Raw genomic sequence first — 23,873 nt, 5'->3', positions numbered from 1 at the left:
GACGGGGCTCTGGTAGCACCGCAAAGAACATATCTGTCTCATTAGCATAATTTTGGATAGCAAATGCAACATCCCCCACCAGGGCCTAGCCTTTCCCTTGGGGCCTGGAGGCAGCCTGGGCCCAGAATCCAGGAGTGGCTGGCAGTTGCGGCCTAGGCACGCTGTGGGCATGGTGCTTGGTATGGGGCCCGGAGGGCTGTCCTACAGCCTGGCAGGTCTCCAGCAGGTGGTGTGTGCATGAAATATGGAGGGAGAGGCTGATGTACTGGTTCTCCCTGGGGCAACCCCTGAATGACGGAGGCAATATAGTGCAAAATAACTCACGGTTCTTTATTAGAACAACCGCAAATGGACAAAACGATCTTGGAACAGATTCCAGATTACTGGAGATTCCGGATTACTGGAGTGGTCATGGAGAGTGGTCCACAGGAATTGGGTCACCAGCCTGGTAGCAGATGCAGGCTGGGATGGAGCAGTGTCCAGTTGTGGAAGCTGCAGCTTTTATCCTGGGTTTAGCAGAGTGTTAGTGCTGATGGTGCACAGTGGTGACACTGTTTCTCTTCTCTGTGACAGGATGTACTCTATAGTGAGAGCTGAGGCCTAAGAGGCCTCAGCTCTCTGGAACTCAAGAGACCTAGCCCCTCCCTGTCCTGGGGTTTTGTTAACCTAGTCAGGGGGTGACTGACTCTCAAATCACACTCCAGTGTACATAGTGCAATACAATTGGTAGACAGAATCACATCCACTTAACCCTTGCCTGTTCAGCTGCTGATTACCTAATAACCCAGTGTTAGAACTTACTAGAAGGTTCATGACTCCTTCAGACAGCTCATAACCTGGAGAATTCACTGTTCGCAACTACTCCTCTGTCCGTGTATTGGCAGGGGTGTTGCACAAATATAAGAGGATAATCAGTCACGGTGCCTGGATCTATGAGTAAGTTTCCTTGGCTTATCATCATCTCAATGGTAGATTTACTTGAAGGCCCAGGTGGGACTGCTACCGTCACACCTCCTATTGCCTTTGGCCTGGTAAGGCTTATCATGTGATAATCATACAACGCTAGAATGCCGTTCAAAAATCAGTGTAAAATACATTAATTTATTAAAAGCTTTAACCCATTTCACTAGAATATGTACATTCTCCCTATAACAAATGTTGAGGATTATTCACACTATTATAGCATTATGTTACTATTACAACCTGTGCACAAGCCTTCAGCTGCACAAACATATATAAGCAAGTTTTACCCAAGTGCCAAGTAAAGAAATGATTTTTACAAACCTGCTGCCGCCTCATAATTTGCTCCTTCAAGATTGCATTGCGTATGTAGCCATTAGCCGTGAGAGGAGTAGGCCCTGGGCCTGCACTTGGTATGGAGCCTGGTTCTTGCATTCTGGGAACAATTCCAACATTCGGATCCTGCCAAATAAAGAGAAGAGCAAAAAAAAAATACAATAAATCAGATGAGAATGATTACTAAACTGAAATGTCACCATATTTTGCAGCATTTATATAATTTTATGTCCTTTCAGGCAAATTTCTTATAGATTTCCTTATTTTGTTTTAAAGAACAATGTATTAAATTATTTCTCAGAATATGAAGAGACTTTAATGATGAAGAAGAAGATTTTTTTGGCCATGTTTGATATAGTATGGCAGCATCAGAGATGGAATTCAGTATAATGACATCACAACGGCACGTCCTGAAGAGGAAAAGTAGCAGGGAAGACTGCAGGTAAGTATTAGTGTGAGAGGGGCAGCACGGGCAAGGGGACTTTAATATGGGGACATCAGATACTGGGGGCGTGTTATATACTGGAGGCTGTGGGGGACATTATATACTGGGAGTTGAGGGTTACATTTTATATTGCAAGCCTCTGAGGGATATTATATATTAAGGCTGTGGGGGTCTACTGGGGGCTGTGGGGGACACATAATATGCTGGGGGCTGTGGGGGACACATAATATGCTGGGGGCTGTGGGGGACACATTTTATGCTGGGGGCTGTGGGGGCCCCATTATATACTGGGGGCTGTGGGGGACCCATTATATGCTGGGGGCTGTGGGGGCCCCATTATATACTGGGGGCTGTGGGGGCCCATTATATACTGGGGGCTGTGGGGGCCCATTATATACTGGGGGCTGTGGGGGCCATTATAAATTGGGGTCTACTGGGGCTGTGGAGATATTACCGTTTTCTGTATATAATATTTTCTGTAGATGTATATGTTAGTTACTGTTGTTTTTGGCACAAGTACATGTGCGCCTTTATGTAAAGGAATGGACACTGCTGAAAATTTGGTACATATGTATTGGGGCCCTAGCAACACTCCTGGTCCTTACAATAATTAAGAGTCAGACTAGTAATGCTAAACATTTGTGACTACTATAGTGCTTTATAGACTTTTCCTTCCTGTGCATTCTCCCAACCGATCTGCAGAGCTGAGGGGTAAGGGGCCAATAGTTTAGCAGTGATATGGCCTTGGATATGTATCCTAATTGTATGAGAGCCTCAACACATGGCATGTCGGGTGCTATACCGACCAGCACAGATATTTCTTTTAATACAGATATTATTGTTGTCACACAGAAACCACACACCCATAATGATTTCCACTTTAAGGGACAATTTTTATATGGTCAGTGTTAGTAATAAAATTATATTACTATATATTATTACTACTACTACTAGTACTACTATACATTTCTATATTAGAAATATAAAAAGTCTACTACATAGCCTGCATGCTGTCAAAAAGTGTTGTTTCTTGGACTTTATACAGCAGGTCCCATCTACATAGACTACCCACAGACTCCATGTGGCCTCAGCCACACTAGTACAACCACTAATAGCCCCCAAATGACTGCATAACTATCATAATTGCTCGGGATTCTTTAGAAATTATTATACTGTATTGCTGTGTTTTCTGGAGTTTCCCTTTAAATCCTGCTTTTTTCCCAATGTGTTCTGTAATGCGGTGATGTGTCAGCAAAACAATTGTTTCCCTTATGTATAAATCTAGGCCTAGAATCCTTTGTTTGCAACTTCTATGTTATCAGCAGATGAACTGTGAAGAAAAACTCTGGCTGCATGGCTGTAAGTAACTGGGCTGTAATACAGAAAACAGGAAGCAGTGCAAGACATAGGAGACACAAAGGAAGTCTGCAGGGCACAATCATACATAGAAAGCTATTCTACTGTTGCCTCAACATTTTTACACCACAATTGTAACTTATTTATTTGTGACATACAGATCCTTTTCCCTTAGTGAATTCATTTGTTTGGTAGTCAAACGATAAGGAAGAAGGAACAATTAGGAATCTGTATTTAAAAGGGTACATTTTTGGGGACCCTATATAGGCAAATTTTAAACATAACCCTGTTGATAAAATTATACTTCATATATGTCAAAATAAAAGTAGACACAATGTATAATTATCCTGATCAGTATGGAGTACAAATTATATAAGAATGATGTACGGTAAGTATTGAAATGTAAAGACATCTAGTGGCCATGACTAGTAGTGCACCTTTTAATTGTACATGCAGGATTCTCTGCATAATAATAATAATAATAATAATAATAATAATAATAATAATTTATATCATCATATTCCGAAGCGCTTTATAAATCATAGGGGACATATACACACTAAATAATACATTAAAGAGTACAAACATATGGAACAATAGGAGTGAGACAAACTTTGCAAAAAATAAAAGGGGATGATATATCTAAAAGTGGACATAAGGACCAATGAAAGATTACATTATGCAAGCTCCCATATATAAATGTTAAAATGACAATGACGTCTTACAGAGAAAGAAATGATATTTTGGGGGTTGGGAGGTTACAACATAGCTTTTTTTGCCTTTGTCATAGTTATCTAATGTGTTTGGTGAGAATTGTTTAGTAAGCTTTATGCTCTACTTACATATGGATCCCAAAACACAGACCTCAGTGACCTTGTATTGGCTTTGGATGTATCTGTGTATCATATAAATAAGGTGCAGATATGGAAAATCCTGAAGGACATTAATCTTATAGCAGTGAACATATGGAAGTGATATCACTACATGCACTACAGTTGTATAGAAGTGCGGACCCACCCGCTTCCTAAGCCAGAAATCACCCTTTTTTCACTTATGAGTGATACAGAGAAAAGCCTCGGAGTGAAACGTCTCTGCAGCGCCGAAATATTTCATTCTAAATAATGTTCTTAAAAACCAAAATTTTTCCATGTAATGCCCCCTTTCACAATCTAAGCATAACAACGTGAACGCCTGTCACAGCTATTCAAACTCTACTATTGAAAAATCACTGTTTTATTCGTACCCAAGAAAGACAGAATTCCCCGCCAGGTACTTGGAGCTGCGAAAATCACTTCCATTATTTATCAATGTGTCACTCGGTGAATTCAATCGCCCCTCCTGTGTTGTTTAACATGGCACCTTAAAATATAAGGCACTTAATGCAAACAGTGTAGCATAGCCTATATCCAGCTGGCTGGCTGCCTCCGTGTCACAAGCTATCCATTATTCTACACTTACTGCTAAACTTTGAATAATACGGATTGCCTCTGGGGGAATATCTGAACAAGCACGGATCTGGTTTGTATAGTCTTTACATGAAAGAGGCCGCTCCGCTTACTGCCGTCTTGTGTTTTTCCTTCCCCTAGACGCGGCCTTGTGCGTGCGGACAGCCTGCTATTATTGAAGGATGCAACAGACTAAGATCTTTTTTGATGCTTAGCTTACGGCTATTATCAGTCACAACAATGGCCAGCATAGCAGTCATTGTGTTCGATCCCAATATGTTAGTAGCTAAACCCTGACAGTATTCCGTTCTTTCACTGCCACATCTGGGTGTTTGATCGTTTTCAAAATGATGCCTCTAAGCGAAAGAGATAGAGTATAGTGGCCCATATGATGACTACTTTATTTTTATTTATACATAAGAATAAATGATAAGAGTTTGATAACTGGCTTGTATAAATGCTAAGAGGCTCTAGCCTTCAGGTGCAAATTATGGGGAGTGCTCCTTGGCCGCGGAACCTAGGCCCCCACTTTTCTTATAAAGGGGCTAACAGTCAGCACATGCGCCTGCCTTCATGCTTTGACAGTGAGAGTGTGCCTGCACAGCCCGTCCGTACTCAATCTCGTTCTGCATGCAGCACGCTTTTCGGGAGCTCCACCCTTAGTACCCAACATTAGTTAGCTGAAGTGGTTACTAGCCAAGTCCCAGCCAATCAGTGTTTGGTTTACTTCCTCAATGATCGCTCAACACGCCTTTCCCCTCCCATTGTCTCTGCAACTACCATGAGATCGGATTAATTCAGGACCTGCCTTCCATAGAAGTGTGGTATAACCCGTGTCAGGAAATGTTAAAGACTATAGGGTGTCTCCACACCAGCCTGCTCCACTGCCAGCTTGGATGTGATGTAAGGAGTTCAGGAACTGCAAAATCCAGGGAACCTTCTCCCTACCCCCCCTAAAGTCGATGGGACTGATGCATATAGCCCCTAGTACTAGGTTATCACCATCAGCTGCATACACAATGAACAGAACCATATCGGCTAAGGCAAGGAGTTTTTTCCAACTTGTCCTAAAGCTTTGATCAATGCGACTCTGTACAGCACACCATAAAGTTCAGAAGCCCTACGAACATTTAAAAGAAATAATGTAGTCTACCAGGATTTACCATAGAACCAGTAGCCATGATGCAGCCAGATGTAGATGTGTCACGACACTGGATAATCTCTTGTCCACACCATTGCGGTACTAAGAATATCCGGAAAGCTGGGTGACCGCCCTATAGTTAGATGTAACATAGCTCATCACTCAGCTTTGCTATGCACAGCATTGTTACACTATCCTATAGAGGAGAAGCAGCAATGTGTAGGTAGATGCATCACCACTAGTGGGAAGTGCAGTATTTCTTATGGTTCCCTACAGCAGAACATGCAGCTTTGTTATCACATTGTTAGATGTTTTTGCGGATGTTTCTTCATTTTCCTTTTCAAGGAATCAATTATATTCTTTCTTAAAGCGACGGCACATATGTATCCTATACCACCCGCGTGAGCAGCCGCTTCTCAATGTAAAGATTATTTACAGGACTCCTGATGTGTAACATGAGCTTCTTGGGTGGTCAGCACTTCACAACAATTCGCTATGACACAGGAAAAGATGACGTTTGCTGGTTTTCAATCAGTCGGCGCTTTCTTTACGTCGGTGGAAGTATCATATGGCAATTTTATATTTCTGCCGCTTCTAATCATAATATGTTTCCAGTTAATCTGTATACAATTAGCATTGCAAATGTTTTCAGGTATGAGCATGTGCCCTGGGGCTTAGTTATTAAAGGCAAATTCATATGCAGCACAAATATTACAGACAGACACATCGTCTCACTTCACCAACGGAGCCCAAGTTCTCTTATATATTTCAGAATTTGTTGGCGATCGCAATTTTCTATCTTTACTTTATGAATAAAAAATGAATAATAATCATTGCATCATACACGGGGGGGGGGGGGAGATTCATTAGAACTGGCGTTTTAAAATAAAATTTCTCTCACCAGCGCTTATAGGTGTCAGTCTATGGACGCAAACTTCACCAGTCCCGACCTAAGACCAATATTGTACATCTCACTATTGTAAGGACTTTCAAGACCCCTGACACTGCTTAACTGCGTGTGATGAGTGATTAGTTGTCTGGTCTCATACAATGCAGTCTCAAAGTGTCCTATTATGACAGGTCTCTTCTTGAAATTCACTTCCCGATTGAAGAAAAAGTGAGAACATGGTAGTGGATTTACTGAGCAAAATGTGGCAGATTACTACCATAATTTCAGCCACAAAACTATGAAAATGTGCTACAGTTATCAAGCATTTATGATATTTTTGAGATTTTTACAAAGAAAAGGTGTGGTCTTACAGACAAGGGGTGGGACAGAAAGTGGGAGTGGCCTATGTAGCCCAAAACTAAAGCAAAAATCTGACCAGAAATGATCCAATGGGCAGGAAAGTGATCGGACCTGCCAGGAATTGCCAGACAGTATGAACTGTCACATAAATAATTGTAGTAGAAGACCCCATTATACACATGTGAACTCTGTCTACTAGAAGTCTGTGATTTTAAACCAATTTATTTGAGTTTTGGGTCTATTCATCCTGCATTTTCTTTTTCTTGTAATCCTGATATAGAAACGCTGATAAAAGGAGCCATAATGTAGCCTCAGATTTATTCCATCTCTCCCTTCTTTCTTGATGTACAGCTCTGCGGAAATAGTATCAAGCTCAGGTTTCGGAGTTTATCTCGGGGGCTGTCAGTTACGGGAGGCTTTGTTTGAAGGCTGTAAGTGATCCATGAGTAGATGCTATTGTGAAGAAGTTCTTTTAAGTTTGTCTTTATTCTGTCCTTGTGGCGCTTGGCACATCCAACTGCACACAACAAAGCAAAAGATCTTTGATGGGAGCCATGAGAAGATTCTCACACCTGGCAGGGAAAGTTCTAGGCGTTCAACAAAACTGTACAGTTATCTACAGCACGGACGAGGGACGTTCCAGGTACAAGTGGCCTTGTTTTGCCTTTTACTGGCCTGAACTTATGTTAAAAATACAGGCCTATAGGTAGCGGCATAAAGTGGAGAGCCCCCCTTCTTAAAATAATATATACATATTTGTGCAAACACGTTTATACAATCACACACATTTACGCACTTATATACATACATTTATGTTATATACACACTTAAACTATACATTCACTTTTATATACCCGTTTACACTTATACACACATTTATGCACCCATATATGCATTTATACACTAATACATTCAGTATATAAAAACATACAGTATTTAAACATCCATACATTTATACATGCACACAGTATATGTACATCAAATTTGCACACATACTGTATAGTACATACACATATACATACATATAGTATATATACATCATATAAAGGCTGATGTATACTGTATATATTAGTCAGGGAGAAGAAAAGATCACATAAATTTTAGTATTTGAGAAACAGATTGTTATTATTCAGACTTATAAATGCAATTCAACAGGCGCCTCTTGACCTACTAGATCACTGATTGATGCTAGTTATGGCCAATTATTCTGTCCATGTAAAAAAACCACAAGTTGTGGTAAGTAGGTTGTCCCTTGCCTAACCTTTCTTAAGGATTTTCTTGTGAACATCGACAGTTCTCTAGTGGATTAACCCAAACAATCAAAGTTTAATGCATATAAAATGTCACACTTCATAAAAATCTTACAATAAATAATATTTCTTAGATTTCTTGCATAATGATTGCATTGACATACAGAGTTCCCAAATGTTACATTAGTCTCCCTGGCCAAATAGCCCATATAGTCAGCATATTAATCCCCGTATAAATGAGACCGCACAGTATTGCTATCATTGCAGTCTTCACTCCCCCCCCCCTCCTTATTACTAGGCCATTGAAAGAATAAATAGATCCCTGGGATACAGAGGCAAACTACTGCATAAATGAGAAAAGTCCTTTGTGGGATCATTAAGCTGACTGTATGTAGTTGGGTCTTCACAGAAAACCTGCCCAGTCCAGCCCCTATCATCTGTATTTAGGGTTAAGGACTACCAATTATTTTTCACCTTGAATATTGGAACTCATTATTAAGTAGAAACATGTTTAGCATTGTCAGAATTTATTAAGGAGTCCCAATAAGTATAGTTTGTCTCTGTGGAGTTTATGAGGGTGCACCCGAAGGGTACAATATGGAAAAAAATTACTGTTCCGAACAGGGTTAAGTGGTCTGCTGATAGCGATCTATGGTGTATGGTCAACTCAATGAAATTGTAAAGATCCCATCTAGTAGACAAATGGTGATGGGCTTCCACAGGGAATCCAAACACAGGGGTTTAAAAAACAGATGACTAGGTGTTTTATCAGAAAACTGAACCCTTCCTAAGGTCCAAGTTGGGGAACAAACTATGACAAAAAAACATAAACCACACGTGGACCTGAGGAAGGGTTCTGTTCACTTGTGAAACATGTAGTCTGTAAAATGAAAATTTTGGAGTTTGAATCCCTGATGTTTCGAAACCCCAGTTTGTTTGTATGTCTTGTGGAAGCTGCTTAGAAACAGCTGAGTTTTTTCCCACTCTCAGTCTCATGCATTCTTCTTCTCATCCTCCCTCATCCAGCTCCCTCCGCTTGTCCCTTCTCCCCACTTCCTGCCATGTGCTTGAGCAGACATGGAGGAGGGAAGAATGCATCGGGGAGACTGAGACACAGGCACAAAGGCTGCTGCGGCTCACTACACTGCTGGTAGGGATCCAGGTAATGTGAAAATTTTTTTTATTTTAATTTTATTATAAATTCAAAATTCTAACAAAAGGCATTTTTAAAATCAGCAAAGCATAGTCTATTGGAACCTGTCACCAGGAGTGTCATTTTTAGCTGGTGACAGGTTCCAATAGACTATGCTTTGCTGATTTTAAAAATGCCTTTTGTTAGAATTTTGAATTTATAATAAAATTAAAATAAAAAAATTTTTCACATTACCTGGATCCCTACCAGCAGTGTAGTGAGCCGCAGCAGCCTTTGTGCCTGTGTCTCAGTCTCCCCGATGCATTCTTCCCTCCTCCATGTCTGCTCAAGCACGTGGCAGGAAGTGGGGAGGAGGGACAAGCGGAGGGAGCTGGATGAGGGAGGATGAGAAGAAGAATGCATGAGACTGAGAGTGGGAAAAAACTCAGCTGTTTCTAAGCAGCTTCCACAAGACATACAAACAAACTGGGGTTTCGAAACATCAGGGATTCAAACTCCAAAATTTTTATTTTACAGACTACATGTCACTTTAAGGGCACTATATGATTTATGGGTTGGTAGTAATACCACCATATAGACCTCATAACCCCGCTCAATGTTATAATAGAACATAAGGCTTTACAAAGTGCACACAAGTGATTTGTTACTGACATTCCTAAGATCGGGTGAAAATAAAAGACTGTGTAGTTCTTTCAGAGGAAAACTGTAGATTTTGAAGCCTCGGATGTAGAAGCCACCAACTCAATCACTTAATTCCATCACTAAATGAAATAGAGGCTTTATAGTGTCTTGTCTGAACATTGCTATCTAGCCTCCATGACCTTGCTACAACTAGAATCTGTGATGTGAGGCAATTTTGCCTCCTACTCAAGTTGATTTAGTGTGTCCTCTGTAAAACATTTTATTCCTCTATTACATCTCGGTAACAATGAAAAGAGTAGCTAATATGAAGGTTCATGTGAAGAAAACGGATTCAACTTGGCTTGAACTGGCAAGTAGATTTTTAACAGGGTGTAGCTGAAAACTTCATTGTATCAGTCACTGGAAGAGGAAATATAAGAATAAAAGAGGTTATCTACAGCAGAATATTTGCTAATCTGTAGTATTCCGTTTTGATTCAGGAGAACAAAGGACTTAAAAACGATATATATATTCTGTTAGTTCCTCCATTAATCAAACAGATATATGACAGATTTCTATGCTGGGAATCTAACTCTACTTATGGGAACATTTTGGAAAAGAATGTTGGCAGTTCATAATGGAGGGTCAGTGTGCCATAATCCAGCCCATGCAGTTGGCAGGGCATCAAGAGTAGTGCCAATTAAAGTAACTAAACTTTTAACAAAATGTTATAAATAAATAGGGCAGATGATATTAGTAAACTTTGTAATATACTTTATTAAAAAAAATATTTCTGTGTCCTTCTTTTCCCCTGCCTTTCTTCCTGTTTGAAATGGAGGTGCTAAGAAAGCTTCACTGCAGGAGAAAGAAGCAGGAAAATGTTGTTGGATGAGGGATTGTTTTTTGCGAAACAAGTTTAAATTTTTAAAGGTGTCCATTTGGGGTGCGTATCAATTATTATTTCCATTTTATTAACCCATTAGAGAGAGGTTGAAAAAACTAAACTAAATATTAGGATTTAGAAGATGGGCAATTTATACCTTTTTTCCACCGACAGAGCTAGTTGATGGCTTTTTACTATGAACTGTATATTTCATATATGAATAGGGTAAAGTGAAAAATCAGGTAAAAGTTAAATTTACAGACAGGTTTTAAACAATTTTTTTTAAACAAAGCCTTTTCTTTATTCCTGTAGACAATTTTCCTACCATTTCCTAAGAAGACCCTCTCTATGAGGTCACCCGACACTTTCAGACTGCATCTGCTTTCCTTGATCAGCTCTTGAATGAATTGCCTGTCATTTTCGGCTCTTGAGTCTAGTGATTTATATCAGTTTGATCTGAAACAATGAATTGCAGAATGTATGGGCAACTTTCCATGCAAGGAGATCTCTATATAAAAACTGTCTATCTTGCCTTCGCGAGGTGCAGAGATTTGTTGAGCAGGAAAAAGCAGAGGTGAAATGCAAACAATGCAAAAAACATAATGCGCATTGTCTTATATAGTAAGGTGTTTGGGGCTATTGTCTTGTTCTATTATTGCTTGTACATGACTGAGTTAGGACCGTGCAAGTGTACAAACTCTACTGGGCAGTGAAGCATGGCAACAAGGATACTAATAAGGTCAGGGTTCGAAAAATACTTAGGTAACACATTTTACAGTGGCTGCATTTACAGAGCAATGCCATGGTCTATGGACTTGTATTGACTTCACCACTGTGGTCATGGGGTCACGATTAAGGTCCATTCTGCAGTAGGCTGACCTCTAAGTCATGGTAGGAACTTACCAAAACAACAAAAGGTTTTCTAGGGTGGATGACTACATAATGTAGAAGGGCTAGAGGGGAGTGAGACTGTAAAAACTATATAATATCCATTATAACTGGGTGGATTAATATAATGTGCCACCATCCAGAATAATATAGTGATCAGACTTGCGAACTTTCAAAGGACATCCACCACCAGGATGAAGGACTGTAAACCAAGAACACTGACATACTGGTGTGTGCCCCCTTTGTTAGGATTTGCTCTTCTTTTAGCTCCTTATGCCCTGGTTTTTAAAAAAAAAAAGCTTTGAAGATTATGCAAATGAGCCCAATGGGCTCCAGGCTCCATTGTTGTTAATGGAGCCCGGAGCCTCTCAGGCTCATTTGAATAATTTTTAAAACCTTTTTTTTTCTTAAAAACGCATAAGATGCTTAATAAAGAGCAGATCATGCCACAGCGGACAAAACCCTTTTTTTCTTAAAAACAAGCGCATAAGATGCTTAATAAAGAGCAGATCATGCCAGGGCGGGCAAACACCAGTATGTCAGTGTTCTTGGTTTACAATCCTTCATTTTGGTGGTAGATGTTCTTGAAGAACAAAACTTATTCATTCCTATGCGAGTGCATTGTGTGTTGTTGAGATTCTGCTTTAAATGTCATCTAGTCTGTAAGCAGGAAAATATAGAGCAGGAAAAGCTGAGTAGACTGTACAGAGTGTCTGATCTACAGGTAGAATGTTATAGAACAAGAGGAACTGAGGGGATTGTACATAGTGTCCTATCTGCAGAAAGATTGTTATGGAGCAGGAGGAGCTGAGCAGATTGTACATGGTGTCTGATCTACAGGTAGTATATTCTAAAGCAAGAGGAACTGAGCAGATTATACATAGTGTCCTATCTGCAGGTAGCATGTTATATAGCAAGTCGAGCTGAGCAGATTTTACATAGTGTCTAATCTGCAGGCAGGACATTATAGAGCAGAAGGAGCTGAGCGTATTGTTCCTAGTGCCCTATCTGCAGGCAGCCTATTATCGATCTGGTGTAGCTAAGTAGCCTTTTCATAGAATCCTATCTGCAGACAGCATGTTATAGAGCAGGAGGAGCTTAGCACACTATACATTGTCCTATCTATAGGCAGCATGTTGTAGAGCAGATGGCACATAGCGCAGATAGGAAACTACAGTCTTAACAGCTTCTTCTCTATTACATGTTACTCCATGATGAGTATCATTACTTGGAAGGTGCAAAGTTAGGTAGTCATTCTTAAATTACCACAGACCTATCATTTGCCACCAGACACTTTCATACACCTGGCACAGTGTCAGACTATCTAACTTTCAGACACTTCTAATGAATAATATGCCATAGTATTTCAATTGTGCATCATTTTGATAATCTATGCATCAGGTGGACATGGTTTTGAGCATCTTGATTTAATTTTCATTCACTGGCAGCAAGTGGAGATCTTGAATGAATGGCAGCAGTGTGCAATATATAGTATATCAAATACTAAAAGCTCTATGAACAGAACCATTATACTATTATAATAAAGTCTTGATTACTTGTCGCACAGATATGATATGAAATCCTCTGTACACGGTCCATTAGCCCCATAGCACTTTGCATAGGGAACAGGTTGTATCTCCATTTCAATAACCCTGGTAAAGTGTGGAGACTCTGCACGTCCCTTGTCCTTGTTATATTTACAAACTGTATTTGGCCCATTTTTTTTCCTTGTGTCATTTCATTATTGCAGAGTTGAGATCACTCGCCATCTGTAGACTCATTTCATCAGCCTCCCTTTTTATCCTTGGAGCAAGGTCATTTGGGACATGCACATAAACTGAAGCTTCTCACAACTGACAATTCTTTATGTCTTCCTGTAAATCTGTTCCCTTATTTCAAATTCCTTTCACCCCTTTCAGATTCCTTTTTGGAAATTACAGGCAGAGACACATTAAGAAGGAGCAGACATATTTAGGCAAGAGCGTTTAATAGTGTTTATTAGTAGATGGCTGACGTATTCCACGTTTTAACGTTGGAATCTTCTGTAGTTTCATAAGATTGGTTGATTATTAGCTATGGGTCACGGAACGGGGCCCCTTCCACATTAACATATGCTCTGGGGGTCCTCTGTTTTTCATCAAACACAACAATATCTGCAGTTAGTGCACAAAAACTACCAGCTGCAAGTCCTGCCCCCATAAAGCAGAGAGTTCCTATAGAAGTATGTATGTACATCTATAACAAGAAGTGGGTGGTCTGACTACAGAGGGGCTCCCATGGGCTTCCTGATTCTAATCTGCTTACCAATCTGGCAACCAGAAGACTGTGCACAAATACATCTGTTTTATAGTGGTTAATATGAGCTGGAGCTTCATTTCAACAGGACCTTGCTGACTTCTATCTAGGTGTCAGAGGCAATTGATTTTTACAGCCCTGGATAAAAGACTTTCAGCAGCAATGTTGTATTAAATAAGCTGGCGCCGAAACACATCTGATGGTGGCACCCAGGCACAAATGCCTAATATTACAAATTGTGATGGAAGTCAAAACTCTAGGGGGCACATTTACTTACCCGGTCCAGTCGCGATCCAGCGGCGCATTCTCTGCTCTGGATTCAGGTCCGGCCGGGATTTATGAATGTAGTTCTTCCGCCGTCCACCAGGTGGCGCTGCTGCGCTGAAAGTCATCTCATCGCGCCGGAATGCACCACCTCGGACCAGGTGAAGGTAAGCGCTCCCCAAGCGACACTTTTTCGGTTTTTAAATGCGGCGGTTTTTCCGAATACGTCGGGTTATCGTTCGGCCACGCCCCTCGATTTCTGTCGCGCGCATGCCGGCGCCGATGCGCCACAATCCGATCGCGTGCGCCACAATCCCTGGGCAATTCAGGTACAATCGGCGCAAATCGGAAATATTCGGGTAACACGTCGGGAAAACGCGAATTGGGCCCTTAGTAAATGACCCCCTAGGTGTCTAAGTCAAAGAAAATAAGATTCTTATTCTTAGAAGGAACCGGTCATCAGGGAAGCCTAGTAAGGGAGGGTATGAAATGTCTTTACTAGCAGACCCTCTTCTTGTCCATTTACCTATAAAAACCAATCTCCTCCAAAGTCATATGAAAATGAGATGAGAAGAGTCAAGTTTAGAGAGTGAAAGGGGAGTGCCACATTTAGGGTTCTGTAGTACCTTTATAATAGTCTCTGTTAATCTTTAAGTTAAGACTCTCATATTTCAGATGTTCTGTGAGCTAGAGGACCAGAAATACTGGCTGAATATAGATTCAGTTCTCATCTGGATCTGCAGGTACAGATCTGGTTCCTGGGCATCAACTTCCTGCATGCGAGTTATCGAGTAACAGAATCGACGTCCAATACAGCTCATTTTCCCCCCTCCCTTCTGGCTACGTTATGGTAAGTTTTCAAGCAAATCCTGTGCTTTTTGACATAACATGATCACTGATGAGTGACAACTCAGGCAAAGTTCAGTATTTTCTAGAAAACTTACAATGAGGGCAGAAAAGGGAGCCGATTCTGTGACTTGGTGACTCAGATGCAAAAGGGAGACATCTACATGACGCAGTGGTCTGTGCTGGAGAGGAACCCATTACTTTTTTTAAACTTAGATTTTGGGTGATTGTAGAAATGTAACTTTATTAAAAAATCAACTTATCAATGTATTCAACTACAGGATATGTCATTAGGGTTAAATATGAAAACCTGATGACAGGTTCCCTTTAATCACCTCAACCAACTCCTTGCCCTCTTTTGATTCTGCAGCACTTAGAATGTTCTCCTCCGTACCCTGCAATTACTGTACAATCTGTGTCATAAGTTTCAGCATCAAATATATTAATGAGGTTATCTACTGCCAGGTAGTCCTGGAACTGAACTAAAACACATTTGTTTCTATTAAAATCACATGATTTTAACATCAATTTACTTTACTGGAAAATCACTTTAAAGGGAACCTGTCACAAGAGGGCTATTTTTTATCAGGGGGACAGGATCCCATAGACAAGGTACTTTATACACCAAACATGTTTTTAAAAAATGTCTTTATTATATGGTGTTTGAAATAAAGTATGTGAAATTTTACCTGGCTCCCTGCCAGATGCTTTAACCAGGTCCCGGGGGAAGGTGGGTCACTCAAATCACAAGGTCTGTCTGCTCTGTAGCATATTTCTTCCCATGCTTGTCACTCCTTGCCCCTAGCCCTGAAAACATGTTTGGCATATACAGTCCACTGATAAAAATAGTGGCAGGTTCCCATTAAAGAAATTTATGGGAAGGACATGATACCCCATTATAATGCTACATTATGAACGATTAGGGGTGTACCCAGAGGCGGATTAAGACTACCATAGGCCCAGGGCTTTATGCATATTATAATCCCTACATGTCTGGAATTCATTTCTTACATTTGAAACTAATATCAAGCTTATTGGGGAATGGAGGCCTACTGCTTTCAGAACCTTAGGAGACCCTTCAAAGGTCCTGGAATGGCTCTTGTGTACATGTGTATCGAACACAGGAACAGGCATAGGATTTCATGGGTGAAGGTTCTGCCGAGTATAAAATTATGTGTATGGTTTTGGAGGCCATGGGCCCCCTAGCAGGCTTGGGCCCTGGGCTACTGCCCAAACTGCCTATATTATAATCCACTACTGAATGTACTCTCCATGTTCACATTACCCATGGCAGCTTCGACAGGGGGTTAACTTTATATTGCAGCCATGTGGGATTGAAAGGACATGTTGCTGTATTTTAATGACATGGCTCTACCGTGATAAACAGAAAAATAAAAAGGGAAGGAACGATAACGCCTGCACATATGTTGCATAGAGCCGAGGATCTGGCATACTGTCTGATCCATTTTTCTTCTCTGTGAAACATGAAATCCAATTAATCTTCCAGTTTAAAAGGTAGCTGAACTGTGCATTTAAATAGGTTTTCTCTGGGGAAAGGAGAATGAGTAAGCTTGATAACTGGAGAGAGAAAAAATAAATTAGGTCATCAAGCTCGTCTTGATTTTAAGCCTCGTCAAACCCCTAACTGTCATAGGCTTATCACCAACAACCAATGTGATCTATAGCATTATTAAACATTCATATGAGAATATCATCTAAGCAAACACTTTCCAGATGAGCTCGCCTCCCCTTCTCCAATCGTCTCTAAATTACACTTCCCATTAACATTAGTTAACGTGCAAAAATAAAAAATAGCTGGGGCTCCATCAACAATACGTTCCCTTGTATGAGCCGGCGCAGCGTCTATTATTAAGCTTCAGGACGGCATTCTATTTTTGTTGCTGCTACAAAGCAGTTTATGTAAAATGTAATCCAATGACCTATGCTTCCATTGCTTGCAGTTCATTGAGCAAGCATTTCTAATGCATTAGCTAATTAAATCGGAGCTGGAGATGATCATTTTCACACTGCTGGATTAAAGTGTGTTACCTGCTCTTTACATAGAGCCAAGGCGGCCATTTTGCTGGCTTAATTATTAGTCGTCATTAAGCAATCAGCGCGCCGCTAGAAGAAAGTGACATCACTTAGCTATTAAGCGCAGACCATGGAGAATAAAATATGTTCTGTTAGTGTTACCAGTTGAGAAGGGGAATAAAATATATTTAATATGATTACACCAGGGCAATCTTATCCAGCATATTATATGGCAGTGACAGGGCAACCTAACTAACAGTGATGTTAAAGGGAATCTGTCGGCAGTTTTGGCCCTGGAGATCTGTGTACCTATGGCTATTGGGTGTCGTGATAGTAGAGACAAAGTTATAAAAAATGCATTTTTATTCCAGAACTCTGGTACGTGCGTGTGCGAGATCTCTTTGATGCACAGCTCCTCCCCTCTCCTATGAGTCCCTGCTGTAGCAGCTTCTGTTTGAATACTACAGCTAATATTCAAGGGGAGGGTCCAAGCAGTAGCACAGTGAAGCGATCTCACATATCATAGTGCTCTGATATAGAGGCATTTTTCACAGTCTTGATGCTACTAACACCACACACAAACACATGGTTACACAGATCTCTAGGGCTGCTACCTTACACAGCCTGCAGTTGTACATGGTCAAAAGTAATTTAATGAGGGGAGAATGTAAGAAGAATTAGGGATAGGGAAAACCCCTGAAAAAGATTTTCCACATGATCCATGAACAACAATAATAATAATAATCTTAATTTATATAGCGCCATCATATTCCGTAGCGCTTTACAAATCATAGGGGACAGATGCAAATAAATACTACATGAGTACAAACAGTCATATGGAACAAAAGGAGTGAGGGCCCTGATCACAAGAGCTTACAGTCTATGAGGGATGACACCAGACCTTACAGTCTATGAGGATGAAGGGGGTGACGCAAGAGCTTACAGTCTATGAGGATGAGGGGGTGACGCAAGAGCTTACAGTCTATGAGGATGAAGGGGTGACACAAGAGCTTACAGTCTATGAGGATGAAGGGGTGACACAAGAACTTACAATCTATGAGGGGGTGACACAAGAGCTTACAGTCTATGAGGATGAAGGGGTGACACAAGAGCTTACAGTCTATGAGGATGAGGGGGTGACACAAGATCTTACAGTCTATGAGGACGAGGGGGTGACACAAGAGCTTACAGTCTATGAGGATGAAGGGGGACACAAGAGCTTACAGTCTATGAGGTCTATGAGGATGAGAGGGTGACACAAGAGCTTACAGTCTATGAGCATGAGGTTTGACATAAGAGCTTACAGTCTGTGAGGATGAAGGGGGGGCACAAGAGCTTACAGTCTATGAGGATGAGAGTGTGACACAATAGCTTACAGTTTGTGAAGAAGAAGGGGGTGACACAAGAGCTTACAGTCTATGAGGATGATGGGGGGGGCACAAGAACTTACAGTCTATGAGGATGAGAGTGTGACGCAAGAGCTTACAGTCTATGAGGATGAGAGTGTGACGCAAGAGCTTACAGTCTATGAGGATGAGGGGGTGACACAAGAGCTTACCATCTATGAGGATGATGGGGGGGGGGGGCACAAGAGCTTACAGTCTATGAGATACCACGAGTTTAGATACCCAAATTATCTTGCAAGTACCCCTTGAAGCAAATACCTAAAGCAAACATTGTTTTTTTGTTAAATATTAGTATAATAAAACGAAAAGTTAAATGACTTTGTGATTAAAGTGCTTATAGAGGACCTTTCACCAGCCCACACATGATGTTAAACATATCCTTTTGTTTGAGCTGCTACACAGATCTGGGGGCTGAGATATCAGTCCTAGTATCTGACCATTGCAATCTTATCCACTGTCAGAGAGGAGGTGCTGGAGCAAAGGAGGGGATGGCGTGCTTTATGATAATTTTCTCAGTCACTCAGTATAAGAGAAGACTATACCCCTGACTCTGCTCCAGCACCTCCTCTCTGTCAGTGGAGAGGATTACAATGGCCAGATACCAGGACTGATATCTCAGCAACCGTGGGGGCTAGAAAAAAAAATTCAAGGTGTCCCTGGTTCAAGGTTAATCCAATTTAAAAATGTTTCAGACCTGAATTTACAATTCTGTTATCAGTTAACACTTCTTTCCTTAGTGGAGCCTCTTTAAGACAATATTATTTGTTACTTTAAACTTTCTTTGCCTGATGTTAGTTTTTCCAAATGAGATCACAGTGTTTTAAAAACTCCACTTCCTAGACTACAAATCACCAGGCTAAACTCCGTATCACTAAGCAAGTAATGGGAGTAATGGGAGCAGGGAAGTCTATAGCTAAGAAGCCTGGTGTGCATGCATCGGCAGAGGAGAATGGACTGTGACATATGCCATAACTTGGTTTATTACACATTAAGATAAGTCATTTATATGCAGACTTCTCAAATTCTTCCTTTCCCCATCTCAGCAGGGAAACTTCTTTAAACATTGATGCTTTCTTAAGCAGAGATGAGTTACCATGGCAGAGCCTAAACATTCTGCAGCTACATATGAGAAAGTGCCATCTATGCTATATACAAAGTGATACCTCCATAAATATTTGCAATAGCCCTATATATATTCTACATTTTAGATGAATGGACTATTATCCCGAAAGCTCCATTAACAAGGAGTGATGGTTGTAACCTATGTCTAAAGTATTAGAGGAGAACAATAATCCGGAATCCAGGGGTAAAGATATACTTCAAAGAAGAAACAGAATTCGGAATAAGTGTAGGATATATGTATGCTTGAGATGGAGATGAAATCGGCCTCAGAAGTCCACACTGTATACAGTGAACGGTTTACTGTGGCAGCCATCACTGAGCTATGTGTTTTATAATGAGCTTATAAGACAAAGCACTAGGGTTGAGAGACATTCACTACATGCTCAAATGATTAGGTAAGCGCTTGTTTGACTGGAAGGTCTGATACACTTGGCATGTGTGACATGGAATGTTGAGGATTTGCCAAAAGTTAAATGGTAAGGGTTGTTTGTTTGTCTTTTTTGTCTTCTTTTGGCAGATCGGTAATCTAAAATCACATGGGTTACTAGCTTTGCTGGATGAAATTAATTATGTTCTTTTGCTTAAATGTCACAATGTCTTAGCATCTAGGCTACTTTTTCCATGTAATCACTTAATGTGCCTATAAGGAATATATGCAAATGTTTTTGATTTCTGCTCTCTGTATATTAATCACATTGTAATTAAAGAAACAATACACATGCCCTAAGGAAATTGTATAGTCCACTGGGATAGCAACTGATGCTACTATAATTTAGCTGATATTAGTTTTAAAGGAGTTGACTGAGGTTAGAGAGCCTCCTTATATTGTCTAGTACAGACTGATGGACACCAAACTTACAGATGGACCTCTCTGCCAACTGTGTCCTCTGATGAAGCTCTCTGGATGCTATTACTTGAATCCCAGGTTGCAATGATCAGATGTAAGGAGTCTGTAATGAAGCTTTATTGATAATCCTTGTTCATATTCACAAAACTTTGAAAACAGAATTGTCACAGGTACAAGAAAATATTTTTTCTCAAGTTACAATTATAAAATATAATTGTTAGATCTTACATACATATTCAACTTAAAGGGGCATTCCAGGAATCAGCATAATTCATATACAAATGGGCCCTTAAAATATAAGCTTATATGTAATTAGTTGTTATTTAAAATTTTGCTCCCCTTAGCAGAAAATCCTGATGACATAGACTGTAGTGAAGAATTAAAAAGCTACCGGCCCTTTAACATACCTCCCAACATTTGGGAAAAGGAAAGCGGGACAAAATGGCGGCACGCGTAGCGTGCCGCGGCGATCCCCCTAAGCCACACCCCCAATCACTCCCTGGCCACGCCCCAAATTTTAGCCATATTAAAAATAATAAAAATCATAATTAAAAAAAAAAAAAAAATTATCCTCATTGGGATTTGAACCCAGAACCTGCAGTGTCCATGTACAATAATAACACAGTGCCTCAACCCACTGAGCTATAACCTCAGTGATTAACAAGTAGAGAATTTTGGTAACTAAGAACTATATACTGCCTTGGTATATAGGGAGGGATCTTCTCAGATTATTGTAATTATTGAGACTATTATTATTATTATTATTGAGATGATTATTATTATTTTTACCATTATTAATAATCATCTCCATAATAATAAAATTTATAATAATAATAATAATAATAGTCTCAATAATTACAATAATAATCTCTGAGAAGATCCCTCTCTATATATCAGTGCATTAGTCTGTGTCACAGTGTAAATGGCAGATAACATGTCTTACTTACCAGAAATCCCCAGCTCTGTATCACTGGGCTTATAGCTCAGTTAGTTAGGCTCCTGTCTATGGTGCAGAGGGTCCCAGGTTCGAATCTCAGCCTGGCCAAAACTTTATTTAATTTAATTATATTAAGAGCTTGTGTCTGGGGAAGACCTGGAGACCATATATGGACAGATAGAGATCTGAGCTGATGACGTGGTCCCTGCTCTCTCCACTAAGCCGACACTTCTCTGAAAAGGATTCCCTCCCGATGTCTGCTCTGGGGAACCCTAGGAGATGCAGTGACCATATATGGACAGATCTGAAGCTGATGACGTGGTCCCTGCTCTGCGCTAAGCCCGACACTTCTCTGAAAAGGATTCCCTCCCGATGTCTGTAGAAGCCATTCTGTACTGTGAGTTCAGACTTTCAAAGTATTTACTATGCGGACACAGCGCCGGGACACAGCGGGACCTGGGGGGGAAATCCGTGACAATATCATAGCTGCCCGTGACGCGGGGCAGGGGTACGAAAAACGGGAAAGTCCCGTCAAAATCGGGACGGTTGGGAGCTATGCCTTTAATCAGTCCATTAATTTCCTCCGCACGGTCCATTGCAGAGCATACAGAGGAGAGAAGATGGCCGCTGGTCACATGTCCACATCACATGTCCTACACCTGCCTGGGCAGGTCATGTGATCACCACTAAGTTAGGCTGTAGTCGGTTGGCTGCAGTGCATCCAGTATGGCCAGTGTTTTGGTGATGGCAGTTACACATCATTACTATGGTAATAGAGCAGGACAGTCTGTTACATCATCACTGGGAGCAAAGCATAAGAGGGAGGAGGAGTTACTGAGAACTGAAGGATCTTGGGACTTGTAGTTTCCAGTGGCAGCCATCTTGGTGATAACTTTAGAGAGGCCATAAAATTTTGTGAATCACAAAATCAAACTATTTAAGCTCAATTTTGTGACTTATGACATTAAGTCTTGTTACATTCATTTATTTATAGCATTATGGGTTTTTGTATCAGACGTTCATATTCCCGGAATACCCCTTTAAGAACAGGCCTAAAGAACCTATCTTGTATGTAATTCGGAGACTGCCTGTATGTTTGGGAATGTTTGGCAACACCTGTTGTGTTCAAGAGTGATCTTGGGGGAACACCCACTGGTTCCACTGATGAAGACTTACTCCACCTTATAGTCACCTTATGCCCTATGGGATTCACAGTCGTTAAAATGATGAATGCCCAATCATTTGAACCCCTTTAATAGCCAAGCACTACACAGTGTTGCATTGGTGGACATGTATCAATTCCAAACACGATTATTCACTTCACTAATGCACCCAACATGAAAATCACATAAATCATTAAACCATAAATCAATTAAATCAACCCAATTAGTTTTAATACCTTATTGATCCCATCTAAAATTTATATAATTACTGTGCATCTTGAGAACGGTGATTATTCTAATTGCCAACATATATCCTAATTAATTGCACAAATTAATTATCAGCTAATTGTATTTTTCTATTAGTAGTCTGGATATTTTGGCAAGGAAAGAAAAGGGAAAATTCATAGAAATAGGAACAATAGTTGTTGTGTACATACAAATATTCAGATTTCTTCCATGTTGTTAGAGCCCTTTGTTACCATTTACAACCAGCTGGCATCGGCCTCTTTCAGGTCCTGCCTGGTGCTATGGAACGGGCACATGAGACTATTGGAAAATCGACACAATGTAAACCCTAACGCGCTGTAAGGATAGTTTTAGCCAAAATTTTAATGCCTAGTTAAGACGGCACGAGCCTTGCTTTCTCCATCGCCATGCACAATGATGACCATTTGGTATATCCACAAGGGGATGTAGTCTTACATGCTAGCCATTAATACTAATAACTAGCCATGTAGCCTAAGGCAAGGTAGTAATCCTCACCCATTCCCTCCTTAGTAAACCTACTCTATTAGTAGCTCTGCACCACTAGGAGGGCTCCCCTAAGATGTCCATTTGCCTTAACGGACCACAAGGAATACTTTTTCTATTACTACTATCATTTGCTGTCATAACATTTTTGTTTGATGTTATAAAGTATAAAAAATTGTATAAGTAATTACATATTTTATAGCATATCATCGACAAACCTCTGCTCAGACTGATGTCCAGGAAGAATCCTTCACAAAACACTGCCACATACTTATGGGAAGACACAGCTAAACACATAGGCTACGAGAAATGTGCGAGTCTCTTTCACAGGGTGGACTTGGAAACTATTTTAGGAATTTGATCCTGCTTATGTCTGGAAATCTTGGAAGAGGATTCCTTTGCCTGTAAACAGTTGCTTCACTATTGAGAAGCAATGAGAAATATGATTAACTCCTTCAGGTTCGTGTAAGCATCACGGCAGT

General features: G+C 40.5%; 1 protein-coding gene across 1 annotated transcript in view; it reads right to left on the bottom strand.

The window, feature by feature from the left end:
• The window catches only part of MAMLD1 (mastermind like domain containing 1), a 136,763-nt gene that overhangs the window by 5,787 nt on the left and 107,103 nt on the right, over positions 1 to 23,873 (bottom strand). Inside the window, exon 3 of the mRNA XM_072125634.1 lies at positions 1,285 to 1,422. Coding sequence (XP_071981735.1) covers positions 1,285 to 1,422 — 138 coding nt within the window. The remainder of the gene's footprint in view (positions 1 to 1,284; positions 1,423 to 23,873) is intronic.

Source organism: Engystomops pustulosus, chromosome 9, assembly GCF_040894005.1.
Source record: "Engystomops pustulosus chromosome 9, aEngPut4.maternal, whole genome shotgun sequence".
Classification (NCBI taxonomy): domain Eukaryota; kingdom Metazoa; phylum Chordata; class Amphibia; order Anura; family Leptodactylidae; genus Engystomops; species Engystomops pustulosus.
Note: the sequence above shows the minus strand (reverse complement) of the source record. Positions and strands in the feature narration are given on the sequence as shown.